The sequence below is a fragment of the Fringilla coelebs genome (genome assembly GCF_963513975.1).
Source record: "Fringilla coelebs genome assembly, chromosome: 9".
Classification (NCBI taxonomy): Eukaryota; Metazoa; Chordata; class Aves; order Passeriformes; family Fringillidae; genus Fringilla; species Fringilla coelebs.
In genome coordinates, this window is record NC_140067.1 from 3,385,039 (window position 1) to 3,400,684 (window position 15,646).

A 15,646-nucleotide genomic window follows, 5' to 3' on the forward strand; every position below is an offset into this window, starting at 1 on the left:
CCTACAAATTAAGACATATTGTTAGCCCAAGGCATGGAGGTCTGCTGAACAGGGCTGGTGCTATAAGAATCAAGAAATACTTTGGACTGGATAGAAAAGCAAAAAGTTAACATGTTGACTTAGATATGCCACAGGTATCTGACGACAGTTTAAACTTTACATTTATGAGCAATCACCTGCAAAGTCTTTGTAAATAGTTCCAGCCTGCTATCAGACTGTTAATTCCCCTGAGTGAGAATGAGGACACTGCTGGGAATACAGTGTGCATCAGTCTGTGAGCAGGTATGTGATAAAGGAATAAAACTCTGACCTGGCTTCAGCCTTTGCCTCCAATTCTGGGAAGGCGACGTGGCCTCGCACCACATGATCGATCTGAAAAAGAGAAAAGCAACATTTTGAGGATGATTACATCCTGAAAATTCAATCCTGGAAAAGGGAAAGGCAGTGTCATAGCTCTAAAGAAGACAAGAGAGCTTCTAAATTACTCATGAAGTGTTAAATCCTAATCCTAGCAAAGCCAATGGCAAAACTCCCACTGAAATTCAGGATTTGGCATATAAACAGTAAGAAAAAAAACCAACCTTGCACCAAACCCAGGCCAAATGCTAAGCATGCAGCTCCTCAGTCAGGAGATTAAGGTGAAATAATGACTTTTTTCCTGTCCAACACCCCCTGCATGTCCTCTAGTCTGTCCCATTCTGCATGGATATCCTCCTTGGAATTCTGCCAGAAGCATCTTCTTGGCCCAAATTCCTACATCATCTTTCTCTATCACACTGTTATGATAAAACACAAGGTGTGTTGTCATCCTGATAGATGCTTCATGCATTCACTGCAGGAAACAAAATGTATACCCTGAGAAGCAATTATTGCTATAAAAGAAGATCAATATAAGCTCTATCTTATGCTGAATTTATAATTCAGCTTGTCCTTTCCCTCCAGAGTGGTTACCATTACTCACAAAACAAAGTATCAGGTAGAATAATATGGGCTTTTAAGGCAATAATTCAGCAGGTTTTGTGGCCTCTTGGTAATATCCCATCAGAGGTGACAGTAAAAGCTAAGGAGGCAAAACTACAGCTACTCAAGAGCACTGAGTATATTTGGCAGTACTTATTGACAGCAAATCACATTGGTATTTAATCTTAACAGCATGAGTCTAGTCCTGAAGCACATAATGAAGCATACACATGTGAACACAGCAAAGAAAACAATGCATGTCTGTTCTCCCTGAGATCAGCATCAAAGACAGGACAAATGTGTGCATGCACCAGAAATACAGCTCAGGCCTGAATTCTGCAATCCTGCAGAATCTCTTCAGAACACAGGGGCAGCTCATAAATTCTGAAATAAATCTATAAATAAACATCATATATAGGTGTCTGCTCTGAAAACACTGTTACACAAAACTGCTACAGGAAGTTACAAAGTTTGCCCTTAATTCAAGCCATGGGCACATGAGGGATGCATCTAGAAATCCACTCCTGTTATTTTTTATTTCACATTTTGCAATGATGTCATGCTATCTTTTGTCTCTGTTTTGCAATATATTTCTTCTTATAAATTTTGAAAATGTAGTGTAAAACCCCCCTGAATATACAAATAAAGAATTTGCAGAATAAGGGACTTCTTAATTGTTCATTCGGACTCTATCTAAAACAGCTTTCAAAATCAAACTGATTTCTTTTGCAGCTGTATCCCAAAAAAATTAGAGCTTTTTAAAGGGATCAACTTTACTTTTAAGAAGTTTGATCAACCTGTTCATATTTTATGGAAATAATTCACCTTGGGGTGTTGATCAACCAATGGAAAGAATCCCTAAACATGTCCTTTGTTTTGGTTTGTTTTTAGAAAACTTTAGGTGTGAGAAAGCAGGAGCTTTGAAATGACAGAGATAATAAATGCAACATACCCTGCACAGTGCAGTGTCTCTTCCCATGGCTCCCTGTGTGTCTTCTGTTCACACCACCTCAAGAAAACCCCAGGGGATATTCCAAGAGTGTTTTAATAAGACACTTTCCCAAATATTCCTAACAGTACTTCAAGCTGACTTTTGCTGTGGGTCCTAACAAAACTGTTCATTTTCCCCAGTAAATTCTTTAATGATTCAGGAACACCTTGTTCTCTGCTACAGGAAAGGAAAGGATTTTTAAAATCATCTTTTTCAAATGCCTTAACTCTCACTGTACATTTTAAGTGTGGAACTACTGTGAGCCAGCCAAGAAAAACTACTGACTGCCTGTATCCTGTCTGGAACTCAGATAAGTGAGTGTATTTACCTGTTCAGAATTAAGCACACAGAAACTTCCTTCTCAAAAGTGTTCTTGCAAAGCAGCACACAAGATTTGCTATTTTCCTTGAGAAATTGTAGTGTAATGAGCATACATTTATAAAACTAAATAATGTCCATATAAAATAATGTCTGGTTATAGCAGTTATTTGTAAAATGGAACACTTTTTGGTCCTAGCCCAATCTTTACATGAAAAATTTAAAGCACACATATCCCACCTGCCGCAAAAGCAATTATTAAAAATTATTATCAATTATTAATAATAAAGTTTTTAGCCACAAGGCTAAGGATGGGCTGGAGGTGAGGTGGGAAGCCAGGCTGCAGGAGGAGGAATGACTGTCCCACTGCAGCTGTGACACAGAGGAATGTCAGGTTGGTGTGGCCAAGGAGAGAGCACAGGAGGGATCCCCAGTCACAGCTCAGCCTGGGGTGTGGCTGAGCTTCCTGATCCAGGAGGATTTCTGCTTCTCATCCAGTGACTGTTCCATATGGAATGTTTAAATGCAGCAATGCCCCAGTGCATTTCCTGGCCATGTACTCCCATCTCCAGGCTTGTAAAGAGATGGGTGGTGCCGAGTCAGGAGTGATCACAGCTGCAGTTTGTGACACACCAAACCCACCTGCACTTGGGGCTTTGCAGGGACACCCACAGGCCTGGGGCTGTCTCCTGCAGCCTCTCCAGAGGCCCCTGCAGCTGAGCCCCAAGGGCAGCCAGGGTGTCCACAGGTTGAGCAAGGTGACACTGATGCCTCAGGTTTTAGCTTTTCCGATTCTGTGCTGCTTTAGTGTGTGGGTCTGAGCTTCGTATTAGGGGATGGTGAGCTCTCTTCACTGAGCAGGGAGACAAAACAATTCCTGCTCCAGCTGGGCACCAAGGACAAATGATCCAAATCTCAGCCCCAAGAGCACAAACCCCGTGGGCTGGAGAGAGAAAAACAAGCAGGGTGGAACTGCAGGGGCTAAAGCTGGAATGGGACAATGAACTGCAAGGTGCAAATGGAGCAGAACTTATAAAAATGTACCCTATGACAGGCCATCCATTTTGGGACCATTTTGGTTCATCTTGGGTGCAGCCCTGGCTGGGCTCTGGTGCTGCCCAAGGTGGATCCACTGAGGAGATCCTTTTAATAAATCCCTGCTTTACTCTGTCTAACCTCTCTTCTAGGTCAGCCTTCACAAGGCATCATCAAAAGGAGTCCCAGAATCCCCAGGGTTAAGCAGTCACCAAGGACTTGCTGACACTTTTGGACTCAAGCCTAAATACTGTTGCGTACATGCAGCCTTTCTTTAAATTTGATATCAGTGTTTTAGTTCTGACTGCCTTCCTGTAAATACAAAAATTCATTTCTTAGTGAACCCTGCTTAGCTTTAATTTTTATTGGTAAATTAAATTAACCTAATACTGTTAGATTCTTTGTATTCAGGGAAACAACTGAGGTGATGGAATAATATGTTACCATGTTATGGTTCTGTCCCTATATCTTTCATTTATACCCACCAGTGAACACAACTGATCTATGTAATACAATATGCATCACTTTCTTCACCTCAAAGTCTGTGTCAGCCTCCTGCTAAAGCAAAAAATGAAGCCAATTTGCCTGTAAGATAATTACAATAATCATCACCACCACCATAAAAGGAAGACATGCCCTGTACACAATCCCCTATCTCTATGCAAATTAGTATTACATAACAAACATAACACTCATCTAATTGTTAATTGCTTTCAGCAGCCTGGTACATCCCATGATCTTATGGAGGTGTTTCAGGTCTGAATTGCCAGTCTCCAAACACTCACCAGTTTTCCTGTAGCACTCTGGCCTCCCTCATTCAACCACAGTCCTGGTACCATGGCAGAGAAATATGGTCCCCAAACACCAGGCACAAAAATGGGGGTTTCACTGACCTGGAAAAGCAAAAGAAAGCTCTAGTGAATCCAAGTGCTTGTCAAAGTATTAAAGCTTGGCAGCTATCAGAGTCCAATACCAACACAATTCCTGCTTCTCCACTGGAATTACCAACAGAAGTGGAGATGTACAGGTAGAAATTTACTCTAAAAAATGTGGAAAAATGTTTCCCTCCATTTACATAATTTTTAGATGACAAGACAGAGCCCACAAATCCCCACTGAGAGAACAGCAGGGCCTGGCCAAACAGAAAGTAAGAAATTTCAGGAAGAGGAGCTGTATTTTACAGGGAGAGGGAGACTGCCTCATTTCTCCAGAAAAATGCCTTATTTAGAGTGACTAGTGGGATACAATACTCTGCTGGATTGGCATGAGCAAACACAGGCACTGTAATCAGCCATAGGAGTTTCCAGAGCACCCACCCTGTATGTTTGGAGAGCCCAGAATGAGGAGGGGATCCTGCTGGCAGAGCACAGTGGCGTCCCTTGAGAGCTGCCATCAGCTCCATGCTGGCAGTGGAAGCCCAAGCTGCAGTGCCCTCTCAACAGTGCCAGGAGAGTGGGGTGCCTCAGGTGCACACATGGGCTGGGATCTGCTTGGCTCCAGCAGCAACCTGCCTGGGTAAACACCAGATCCTGCCCCTCACTTGGGCTTAGCTTTACAGAAACCACTCCTAGCTGTGAGGGCAGATCAGGCAGATATCCGAGCAGTGTCCCCCAGGCACAGAGCAGTGCTCCACCACTCACACACCAATATCCCCAGCACAGTGACAGCCTGGCCCCTGCACTCCCTGCTTTTGTGGTTAGACCACTCAGGATGTGGGAGACACTGGTTCCTTTCTCTCCTTCAGAAGATGCAAATTACCAGTTTATAAGGGCGGAGGGCATTTTCCTTCCTCTTGCAAAGGGGTTTCACTTTCAATAGACCAGACAGACTTTCTAGCCTTCCCTCCTGGTTCAGCAGATCACTGTCCAGTCTAGCAAGTAAGGCCAGCACACACCAGGAATGGGAGGCTGGGACTTGGGTCCCAGGACTTGCTCCAAAGATGAAATGTGAATTCCCCACAGGCTGAACATGGAATTCTTGCAGCAGGGGCTATCCATCCATGCCATGCCAGGCTTCTCTTGGAAGCAGGATCCATGTTTTCTCTTCCAGGACCACATATATACACTCAAGTGAGACACAGCTGTGATTTCACTGGGAAAAAGAGAACAGCAGTGCAGTCCTACACCACCCATGATTTATGCTGCACTTCCCACTGATGATGGCTAAATCTGCAACTGTTGTTTTCTAGAAGGTGGGAACTACTAGCAGAGAAGGATACAAGGGAATTAATTCCCTAACAAAACCAGTCTGTGTGTTTCCAGTGCTGAAGAGCAAAAAGAGAGGTCTTGGTCAATGGAACAATGGGGATTCTTGTATTTAGACCTTGCTCTTCAATAGCAAAATTCTAGACCCATTGAAGGATGCTCAAGGTTTGCTGTTGAATTCAATAAAGCCTGGACTTCACATCAAAACAGTTTTGAGAATAATTAAAAATTCAGGCCTGTTCCTGTTAAACTTGATGCACATTCTCTCTATATTTAAACAGGCTGAACTTTAAAGGCAGTTTTTACTAGTCAGTAGGGAATATGCTCCAAGATGCAGTTTACTGGCATTTGTGCATCACACATGTTTAGTAAATACAGCAGCAGGGAGGTTTCTGCACAAACAATAGTCTGCTCCAGCCATAAACTTACAGTGCAGCTGATTCTTGTCAGGAAGTTAAGTAGGAAAACAAAACAACAAAAATTTGTTTTTCAAAATACATCACCACAGTGTCAAGAAACACTGATTTCTCTCAGGAAGGCATCTAACAAATCTGGGAATCCTGCTTGGTTCTCCCTTATCAGCTCTGATGCCCTGACTTACTTTCCCTACAGATCTATGTGTACATGTGTCTGTGTGTCTGTGCAAGATTTTGGCTGGCTAAACCCATTAAAGAGCAAGAATAGCTGCACTGAATTTACAAAGGCATTTATGACTCCAAGTGGACGAAGCTACGTCAAAAACATTGCAAAAACATTTGGTTTTGTTTTGTTTTCTCTTAAAACTACAAATTAATACAGCTTTGAGTTTTCATCACCTCGATGGGGCGAGCCTTCTTTTATGATTTCAATAACAAAATGAAGCACAACAAAAAGAAAATCCTAAAAGAAGCTGATTTTTAGACCAATTCCACTTCACTGACCTTACTGAGAACACTACAAGTGGTCAAAGTTCCCAGTCAGGATCTGCTCTGAGCTGGTGATGGAAGCATGGGGAGAACCCAAACATCCCAGCTCATTCCCACCCAACAGCCATGGACACAGCACAGTGTCCCAAGAGGTGACAAGGTACATTTAGGGCAGAAGGGGCCTGGGGTTTTGAAGGCTTATCTCAAAATATTTGTGATGCAAAGAACTTTGCAGGGTTCTGCAGTCTGCTGAAGGAAAAATCTAGTTATGGCAAAGGGATCAAGCTTAAAATCCAACTGCTGTGTCACCTGAAAAAAACAAGTAGCCAAAGGACATTAAAAGCATCAAGATGCTTTATGAAATCAGGGGAAAGTCTCAATATCCAGAAGGACAATAGAGTTTATAAAATAAAATACAAACCCCACACCTTTTTCCTGTCATTATTCTACCATTTACCAAATTCTCCTGTAAAAATGTTTAGATTCATTAAAAGACCAAATTCTGCCTGCAGCCAGTACTTCTGGCTTTGTGTTTTGGACACTCACAGGAATTTAGGACAGGATATTTCCATGCTGGCTCTTCTCACATTACACTAAGACCTTCCTATCCTCTTACTACCAAAGTACCATTTGTACACATTCCAGCAAACTTTCAACACATGAACAGAGCAAACGAGGGCGTTGGGAATTGCCACACTGATGAATAAAGCCAGCAGGGCACTTGGTTATCAGTTTTGTTGCTGTGGGAACTTTTAACTGGAATAAAGAACACTGGCTTGTCATGCTGGGCTTTACTGATGATAGGGCATAATCAGATTTCCCATTTCCCCCTTTCACTTAAGGAGCTTAACTTACATTTTGCAGACTCTGTGCTTTGATACACACGGAAAGGAAGAAAATTTGGAATAACAAACTCCCCAAAACAGACACACAATCTTTGAGAAGCAACAGGGTGAGCATCCTCCTGTAGCTATATGCATCAGAAACAGCAAATGGTTTCCATTTCCCCTCCTTGAAATATTTGGACGGTGATTAAGTCTTTCAAGCCACGCAGCAGCTGGCATTTGTATTTTCATAATAAAAGGTCCAAATTCTGTTTGAGTATACATCCCACTCAATCCCACTAAAACACATGACCAGACAGAGGCATAAGGTTGGAGAAATAGTGCAAAGTTTGCTGCAGAACCCAAAAGAAAAGCACAATTTGCCAGATTCAGGGCTATTTTGGTTACAATAACACCATGTCTCTTTTACAGCTCTCAATTGCCTTCAGACATTCTTATGGTGATATAGGAGGATCAATGTCATTATTTTTTTTTCCCTTTAATGAGCTTAAGAAAATCCTTAATCTTTTTAGTAGAAAAACAACATGTGTTTCAGATTTATGGGCAATTGATTTTTATTTTTAAAGCAAATAAGAGATGTCATCCTTCTCTGGAAGTTAAAATACAAATTCAAAGGGAGCCTAAGATTTTCTGCCTTCCATTGAACTGAAATTCCTCCTGTGACACACTCCCACTGTGAGACATAGTAACAGTTATTATCTTTTATATAGAGTGAAACTGAAACACAGGATATCCTCTGCTAGAGGTGAGAGTGATCTCTGCACAATTAATGCAGCAGGAATTTGGAGACAGAAGACGAGAGGAATCTGAACCTGTTCAGACTTTGAGTCATAAGCTGCATCTATAAATATTTCAGCTGAACGTGTTCACACAGGGACTGTTGCCCTCACGGGTGATGATGCCAGCTCAGACAAGGATTACACCCAGACAGGCAATTCCACCTCACACTTACTCTGTCAGGGGATGGGGGACAATCCTTTTGTGCAAGGAAATGTCACCTTTCCCTGCCTCCCCACCACACACATTCCTCTTGCTCGGCCCCATTGCTTTGGATGAAACAAGCACTAAGCAGTTCCAAGATTTCTGCTCATTTGACAGGAAAAAAAAAAAAAAGAGTCCCACACCTTCTGAAAGGGAGAAGAAGGGAAATAAAGTTCTCTCTGGGCAGGTTTAACCTCAGAGTGTGCTTTATAAAAGATCATACTAATATGTAAGATATGTAAACATTATAGAGCAATCAGAAACAAATGAAAGGATGAATTCAGTTTAACAATATTCAGCTGTGGTGCAACTGCCAGAAGGCACTTTTTGTTATGAATAGATCATTTGGATGAGTTACAGGCCAGACTTGAACCCTGGCGTGCGCTGGGAAAATCAGTGTCAAACTACCTAAGATCAGAAGGTATCAGCAGCACATCTGGCAGCCCACAGAAATGAAAAATGTTTTTAAAATATAAAAGGCTATATAGAACTAAGCTAAATGAAGAAAGGACCTGCTTAAATGGCATTATTATGAGATCTGTAATGTATTTAATTTAGATTAGTCCTTCCCAGTTGCCTCTACCTTTAAAAAAAAGGCAGGCAAAAAAATCCATTTCTGTTATAAAGGTCTACCTGGAAACAAAAGCAGGAGAGGCTAATTCACAGCTCATGTGAGTGAATCAGAGGAGTCTTTAACCCAAATTCAGCTCTCAGGACTGTCTGAGAGCTGAACTTCAGCTTCAAGGACAGGACAGAACAGAGACCTTCACAGACAAGCCTCACCTGGGCAGCCAGCCATGCCAACAGATGAGCAAGTGGCACTGTGAGATTTGTTTCACTTAGCTCTGTTTTCCTGGACCAGCCATGATGATCAGGCACATGCTTGTGTTTCCTCCTCAGCTTTATGTAAATGTTAGGGCAATCAGAGACAAGATAAAATAAAACACACCACACTGGAGAGAGCAGTTTTGTGAAGTATGAATTTCAGCAATTTTCTTCCCTAGTTGACACCATCTGTTCCTGGTGTAGGCTCACACAATCTCCTTCAATAAAACTGACAGAGAATTTGGAGAATTTGGCTATTACCTGAAAGGCAAATCTTTATATTAACAAGGTATATTGTTATATCCATCTTCTGCCATATTAATTTCTGCTTTTTAATACTGAGTTTCTGATATGTGGCAGCATTCTGCTATTGCTATCAGCATCTCTATTTACTTCCAATACGCCATAGAGAGACAAAATAATTTCTGTAGGACTATTCTTGACTTACACTCACTTCCATGAAAGCAAGCTTAATCCTTTATTCTACTTTTAAAGTACAGTCACATTAGAGTCAAAACTTTTTAAGGTAATTATTTGCTAAGGAGAAGCTAGGTCAGAAAATTTGTTTGAAAATCACCTCACTTATCAGCTTCTGTAGCCAGAAATTCAGAATAACAGCTGCTTTTGTTAGGCTAAGACAGGTATGAAGAAAAGATCTAAGATATTAATGGAGAGAGCAGAGAAAGAAACAAGGAAAAGCACCATATCAGTCACCAACTAATAAATGCTCTTTACAGTTCTGGACTTTGATCACTGACAAGTCAAATACTTTCATTAACTTTTTTGCTGACTTTTGACTTCCAAAGTTTCTGACTGACTGTGGATTGAGAATACTGACAGTCATTCAATTCAGAGGCTTTACATGGATGCATAAAATCCTGCATTAAGAAAACTGTATCATTTTGCTTCTGCTGACAGATGGGTCTTATAGAGCTACTCAACCCCAACTCTCTGACAAAGAATGAAAGAGATTCATAAAAAAAAAGGAAAGAACTCAAAGGGAAACCCAAGAATGTTTCATTTCTAGGTTTCTGGTTCAAACTTAGGTCACAGTAATAGCTACTGAATGTGTGATTTAACAACAGCCCTTGCTGGTGGCATATAGATATATATACACATATATAAACTGGGCAGAGCTGGGGTGTAAAATTGTGTTTTCAGTGAACTGATGCCTACTCTAAAATTGCCATCCTGGCATTATTTCTCAAGCTTTAAAGGGTTTTAAACTAAGCTTCCCCATAGCTCTGGAGGCTATTTTCTAAGTTAAATGTATGGTGCACCAAGTCAACTTCTTAAAATATGTCTATTAGCAGTAGTAATTACATACTAAACACACAGCAGCATTCTAGCTCCAGCCTGATGCAAGATACATTTAAGAAAACAAGGTCTTGGAATACAAGAAATGTACTTCAGGACACAAAGGAAATTAAAATTTATTAATGTTCCAATTCCTACAGGTCATACACTGCCAGCAATTTATTTGCTTATATTTTAAGCTCAGGTCCCCTGGCCATCATGGGTTTGCTATGCAGCTGCATAGCTCGTGGTGGGCAAGTCCCCAGCTCTGCCCCACGTGACAGGCTGGCATCCCCTGAGCCATCCTCGGTGACAGATTTACTCTGCTGTGATATTAAGACCAGACCACAGAGCTCACTTTATCCCACTGGAAGGATGGAAGTCACACAAGTGACAACAACAACAGAGAGAGAGGGTGAGGACTTTGGGGCTCTGCTTGAGCTCACCCACCCACAGATGGTTCTGGTAACCTGTTTACAGGCAGCTGAAGAATTCTGGCTTAGGGGATACAAAGCACTTCCATGAATGCCTCACTGAACATGCACCTCATCACTTATTGCCAAGGCTATGCCACAGAGAACTGGAAAATTCAAGCCCTGAATTAATTACCTCCCAGACAAAACTCTCAGTACAATCTAAAACTAGGAGACACAAATGAATTCTTGGGGACTACTGCTACCTCTTACCCCAAGTAGTAACCTGTGTGAGAAGGGCAGCAAAATGGGAATGACACACATGCAGAACTATTTCTAATTTTCTAAATTCTCCATAAAACATTAACTGGTCTACAAACTAGAGGCCAAACCAGGTATGTGATTAATGTGCAATAAAGAAACCACACTCCAAGGGCAACTTGATTGCTTCATCTCTGAAAATATTTCAGGTGAGTTATACACTGGGACTATATACTGCACAACCCAGCTCTATATCTAACAAGAATCAATTTGAGTAAAACTTCACGGAGTTTATTAAACTTTTGCACAGTTAGATTTTCTTTTTAAAGGCTAAATAAGGAAAGGTATTTGAAAAAAACCAAAACTTATGATTTTTAATAAAAGAATAGATTGACTCATGATAATATTTGTTACTCAATTTTTACTGAGCTTATACTTATTGGTATAAAGAGGAATTAATCTAGACCAGCAGAAGTAGTTTATATTTACTGGTATAAAGAGAAATTCATCTAGAGAAGGAAAAGACGATGAAGATACTAGCTCTTAAAAGAGTTAGAACTCATCAATTAAAATTTTATTTAAAACTGACAACAACAAAAAATCATATTTAACAAAAAACCTCCCCTGTTTTACTCCACTGTATTTTAGAAATGCAACAGATCAGGCAGGGAATAAAGAGGTCAGAGACTGCACTTGTATGAGCAGCTTTTCTGGATATCTGCCATCAAAACCAGTTTGAAGCTGCATTTCTGAGAAAAGCTTCTGACAGTGGATGCTCTGGGGCTGAACTAACTCACTGCTGTGACCCCCTGCACCTCCTGAGGCCCCATTTTCAGGCAGCAGCCAGGTCCAGTTTTTCATCTGAGCTGGCTGTGGGTATTTTTTCCAATAGACTGCATCAATTTTCAGCCCAAGGTATGTTTGGTATTAGAATGTCTTAGGGTACAGCCACATGAATAAATTATTATGGGCAAAACTTGGAGGTCAGTTGCCCAGCAAAACCACCTCTACTCATCATCCCTCTGTGGTGTATGGTGTGACAGATCCCAGGGACCTGGCACATTGCACAGGAAACCAGGGCCAGGAGTGCTGCTGGGAGTTGCTGACATGGTACAAATTCACACTATAGATTACTCAGTTCATTTCTTCATCTGCCCCTACTCTTATTTCATGATCGCACAAAAGGATTTTTAAAATCTTATTTTTGCCTTTTTTTTTTTTTTTTAATACCAGTCTTATGAAAGAAGCTGGCAATGATATCACCTTTAAACATTAACCAGCCAAGCTGGACAACTGATATTTGTTTTAAGTAGAACAATACTTTTCACATTATAAAATCCTGCCATTTTCCCCAGGGGGAAATAGAGAGCAAGACTAGTACCTACCTCCCCTATTGTAAACTTTTGACTTTTTCTGCACTCAAACCTCTAAATTCAAAAGCAGAATAAAAAAAAAAAACAGGAAAAAAAAGGAGAAAATTATACTGGAAGTAAAAAATGCTCTTCATTTTGTTTGCCTTACTATTATCTAAGTAAAAATGGAGAGATGTTAATAAAAGAGAAGCTGAGAGGACCATGTCTGAATGTGTTCCTCAAGAACTGTTCCAGTTCTTTGCTGAATTTTACCTGCTGTTTGCAGAAGATGGGAGCTGTAATGGGATGTGAGCATTTGGAAGCTGGCCACTTAAAGCACAAGCTAGAAGAGGAGCATGGCTTAATTACAGCTCTATCAGGAGCACTAATTAACCACCCCACCAGACCACCTGGAATTGTTTTGAGAGAAACAATTAGAGAATGGAAATATAAAAATCAATGCTGTGGAACAGAAACAAAGTTCTCAACCTTCTATGAGATCTTCTGCCAGCAATCTCCTGACCATGACTTTCCCCAGGCACTGAGAGCAGCAGACTCTCAGCTTTCACCCAGAAAGCATCAAAAAACTCTGAGCCCTATATGTGAATCAGGGTCAGGAGCTCCACAGGAGCAGCAGCTTGGGCTTAGGGAGCTCCACCACCGTGGGAAGCTGGATCCTGAGACTCCTGTCAGAAAGATGCAAGTCCTGGATCACTCTGGGATCCCACAAATGATTGTCTAAAATTGTCACACACCAAAAGGGCTCAGAGGCCCCAGTGTGCATGTTTTCTTTTAGAGTAATGGTGCTGTTTGCTGTGTAGAATGAAGGGTTTCACCAGGCACTGTTAGATGGTTGAAAGACTGGATTTAAGAATAGGGAACCACTCCCAGAGAGGAGCTGGAGCAGCGGGATCAAACAAGTTCTGCATAAGCACAAGGAGAGCCCAGGAGAGTTTAGGGAGCAGTGCCAGATTATCAGGTCACTCAGAGTCACTGATGAGAGGGGTCTCCATGAGAACAGACAAGTCTAAGAACAGCATCTGCCTCTGGAACTGTCCCTGGGTTTGCTGGAGAAAAAAAAACAGTCCTGGTGTCCTGCACAGAAAGTCTGCACCACTGTGAAGTTTGTGCTCCTTGTGTGTGAGGTTAAACTCCTGTTTATTCCAGGAAACAAACCTGGAATTAAGCCTGGGACGACTTGAAAGTTTCAGCCCTGGAAGAAGTTAAATGGGATTGAATGCAGGGGTAATGATTCCAGACTCAGTCAACATCCACCATTTCCTTCTGCCTAAATCCAAGATGCAAGAACTTCAAAAGTCTTGTCAGGGACCTTGACTGAATGCTCAGCTTTGCAGCAAACCCTTTAAATTAGATGAATTTTGACTGTTCCAAGCTTAAATGTTCACATCCACTTCTGCTTTTTATCAGTATCCATTAACACTAAGCTTATTTATGCTTCAGCTTGGGAAAGTACACGATGGACACACAGTAGCCTATGATCCTTTTCTTTGTATTCCCAAAGGTCAAGGTTTCCTTCAGAAACTGGTAAAAAAAGACCTTTAATCTGCTAAATTGTTTTCAAAATCTAAAACAGAAAAAAAAAAGCCCCCATTTGTGATGGATTCAGATGCTTTTTGCTAAGCACTTAAGCACTAACAGTTCTGCATTGATTTATTTTATTGTTTTATTTAGTGAAATGTCTGGATACAGATATACACATTAACCTTTTTTTTTTTTTTTTGCTCATATTTACTGTGTCGCCTTCCTTGAAATGGGAACTGCAAGTGCTTTGATAAATGGGCTGAAAGGTTGTCTGGTTACCCCATGGCTTCTGCTTGTGTCCTTGCTGAAATGCTGTTCTGGACCCTTCTGCAGCAGTGCTGCTCCATGACTCACTGCAGTTACTTCTGTGCCTCTCAAAACAATAGTTCACTGGGGATCCAGGGCCTCAAATGAGCTACAACCATTTATTCCACCCATTTATTTTTACTTCTCCTCCAGTGATAGATATTCACTGTCACAAAATGCCAGTTTGTGGGAAGATTATAAATCTTCCAGCACAGCCATTTTAACATTCCACTTGATAACACTACAGTTTGCTGCTATGGAAAGTTAAATCCCTTAAAGCTCATCACAGTATGAACTAACTCTTCTTGTGTTTAAAACAATAAAATCAAACCCCAAAAGCCATATAGTCCCTTCAATCTATTGTTAACAGTGGGCAGTAACAGGTGTCTTAGGGAAGATCACAGAAATACAGCAAATATACAATAATGTACACAAAAATATCCTCCCAGCCTCCAGTGAGATGAAGTTCAAGCAAATTTCTGTTCTGACTTTAACCAACACAAGAAACCAAGTCTTAGAAGTGACTGATACTGCAAACAACCTCCAGTTTTCATGAAGAAAACCTCCATTTGTGCAGTAGAAAATAAATTTACTATAATGACAAGTTACAGACCAGTGCAAGTCCTACAAGAACATTGGAGTTTTTTAAGTCTCAGAATTATTCCTTCAGTTCATAGCTCTTCAGTCTCCAATCTGGTTTCTAAACAAACATGTCTCACATATTACTTGCAGCAGAAACATATTTTAGGAGACTACTGATATCTCATCCCAAACTGAAAGGTTGGGAATTGTACACATGGAAGAGCTATGCCACGAGTAGCAAAACAAACTCTACCCCTACATGGCACTTGAGAAAAGCCCTCCAGGACCTCCAGCCAAGCTCTGACGATTCCCAGGCCGACCCAGTCCTTGTCTCTGTGGCTGGGTGCCCTTCCCACACACCTTAAGGGCTTTCTTATTTATTTTTTGCATAATATAGTTCATTTTAGAGATTTTCCTTTTTCCCCATTATCTAAGTGTTCCTTCTACATCAGTGAAGGACACTACCAACAACAGTATCAAGGCTGCAGTTCAATAAATCCTCTGCAGTACCCCTGGAGCTGGAAGCAGATTCACATTATATGGGATATGCATTCACACACTATTTAAAATACATTTTTAAACATTTAAATAACTAAATGGGTAAATCCTGAAGATCTTACCCACTGTTTATTCAGCCCTTACTTACTGAGACAAACTCCCATGGACAGAGTAAACAGTGAGAGAGGACCTCAGGCCTTCACCCACAGCTATAAACAATGAACTCAGCATAAACTGTGATTCCCAGCTGACACTGGGAGAAAAGCAGCAGCTAAGGCTTCTCCCCAGTTTGCTCCCAGAGGGATTACATGACAAAAGATTTACTTTCTCCC

The 15,646-nt window shown here is 41.1% G+C and overlaps 1 protein-coding gene across 5 annotated transcripts in view; it reads right to left on the reverse strand.

Moving 5' to 3' along the window:
- The window catches only part of FGGY (FGGY carbohydrate kinase domain containing), a 127,794-nt gene that overhangs the window by 38,725 nt on the left and 73,423 nt on the right, over positions 1-15,646 (reverse strand). For all 5 annotated transcript variants that reach the window (XM_084211062.1, XM_084211064.1, XM_084211065.1 and 2 more), the window contains 2 exons: positions 4,090-4,197; positions 311-372 (listed from right to left, as the gene is read on the reverse strand). In XM_084211062.1, coding sequence (XP_084067188.1) covers positions 311-372; positions 4,090-4,197 — 170 coding nt within the window. The remainder of the gene's footprint in view (positions 1-310; positions 373-4,089; positions 4,198-15,646) is intronic.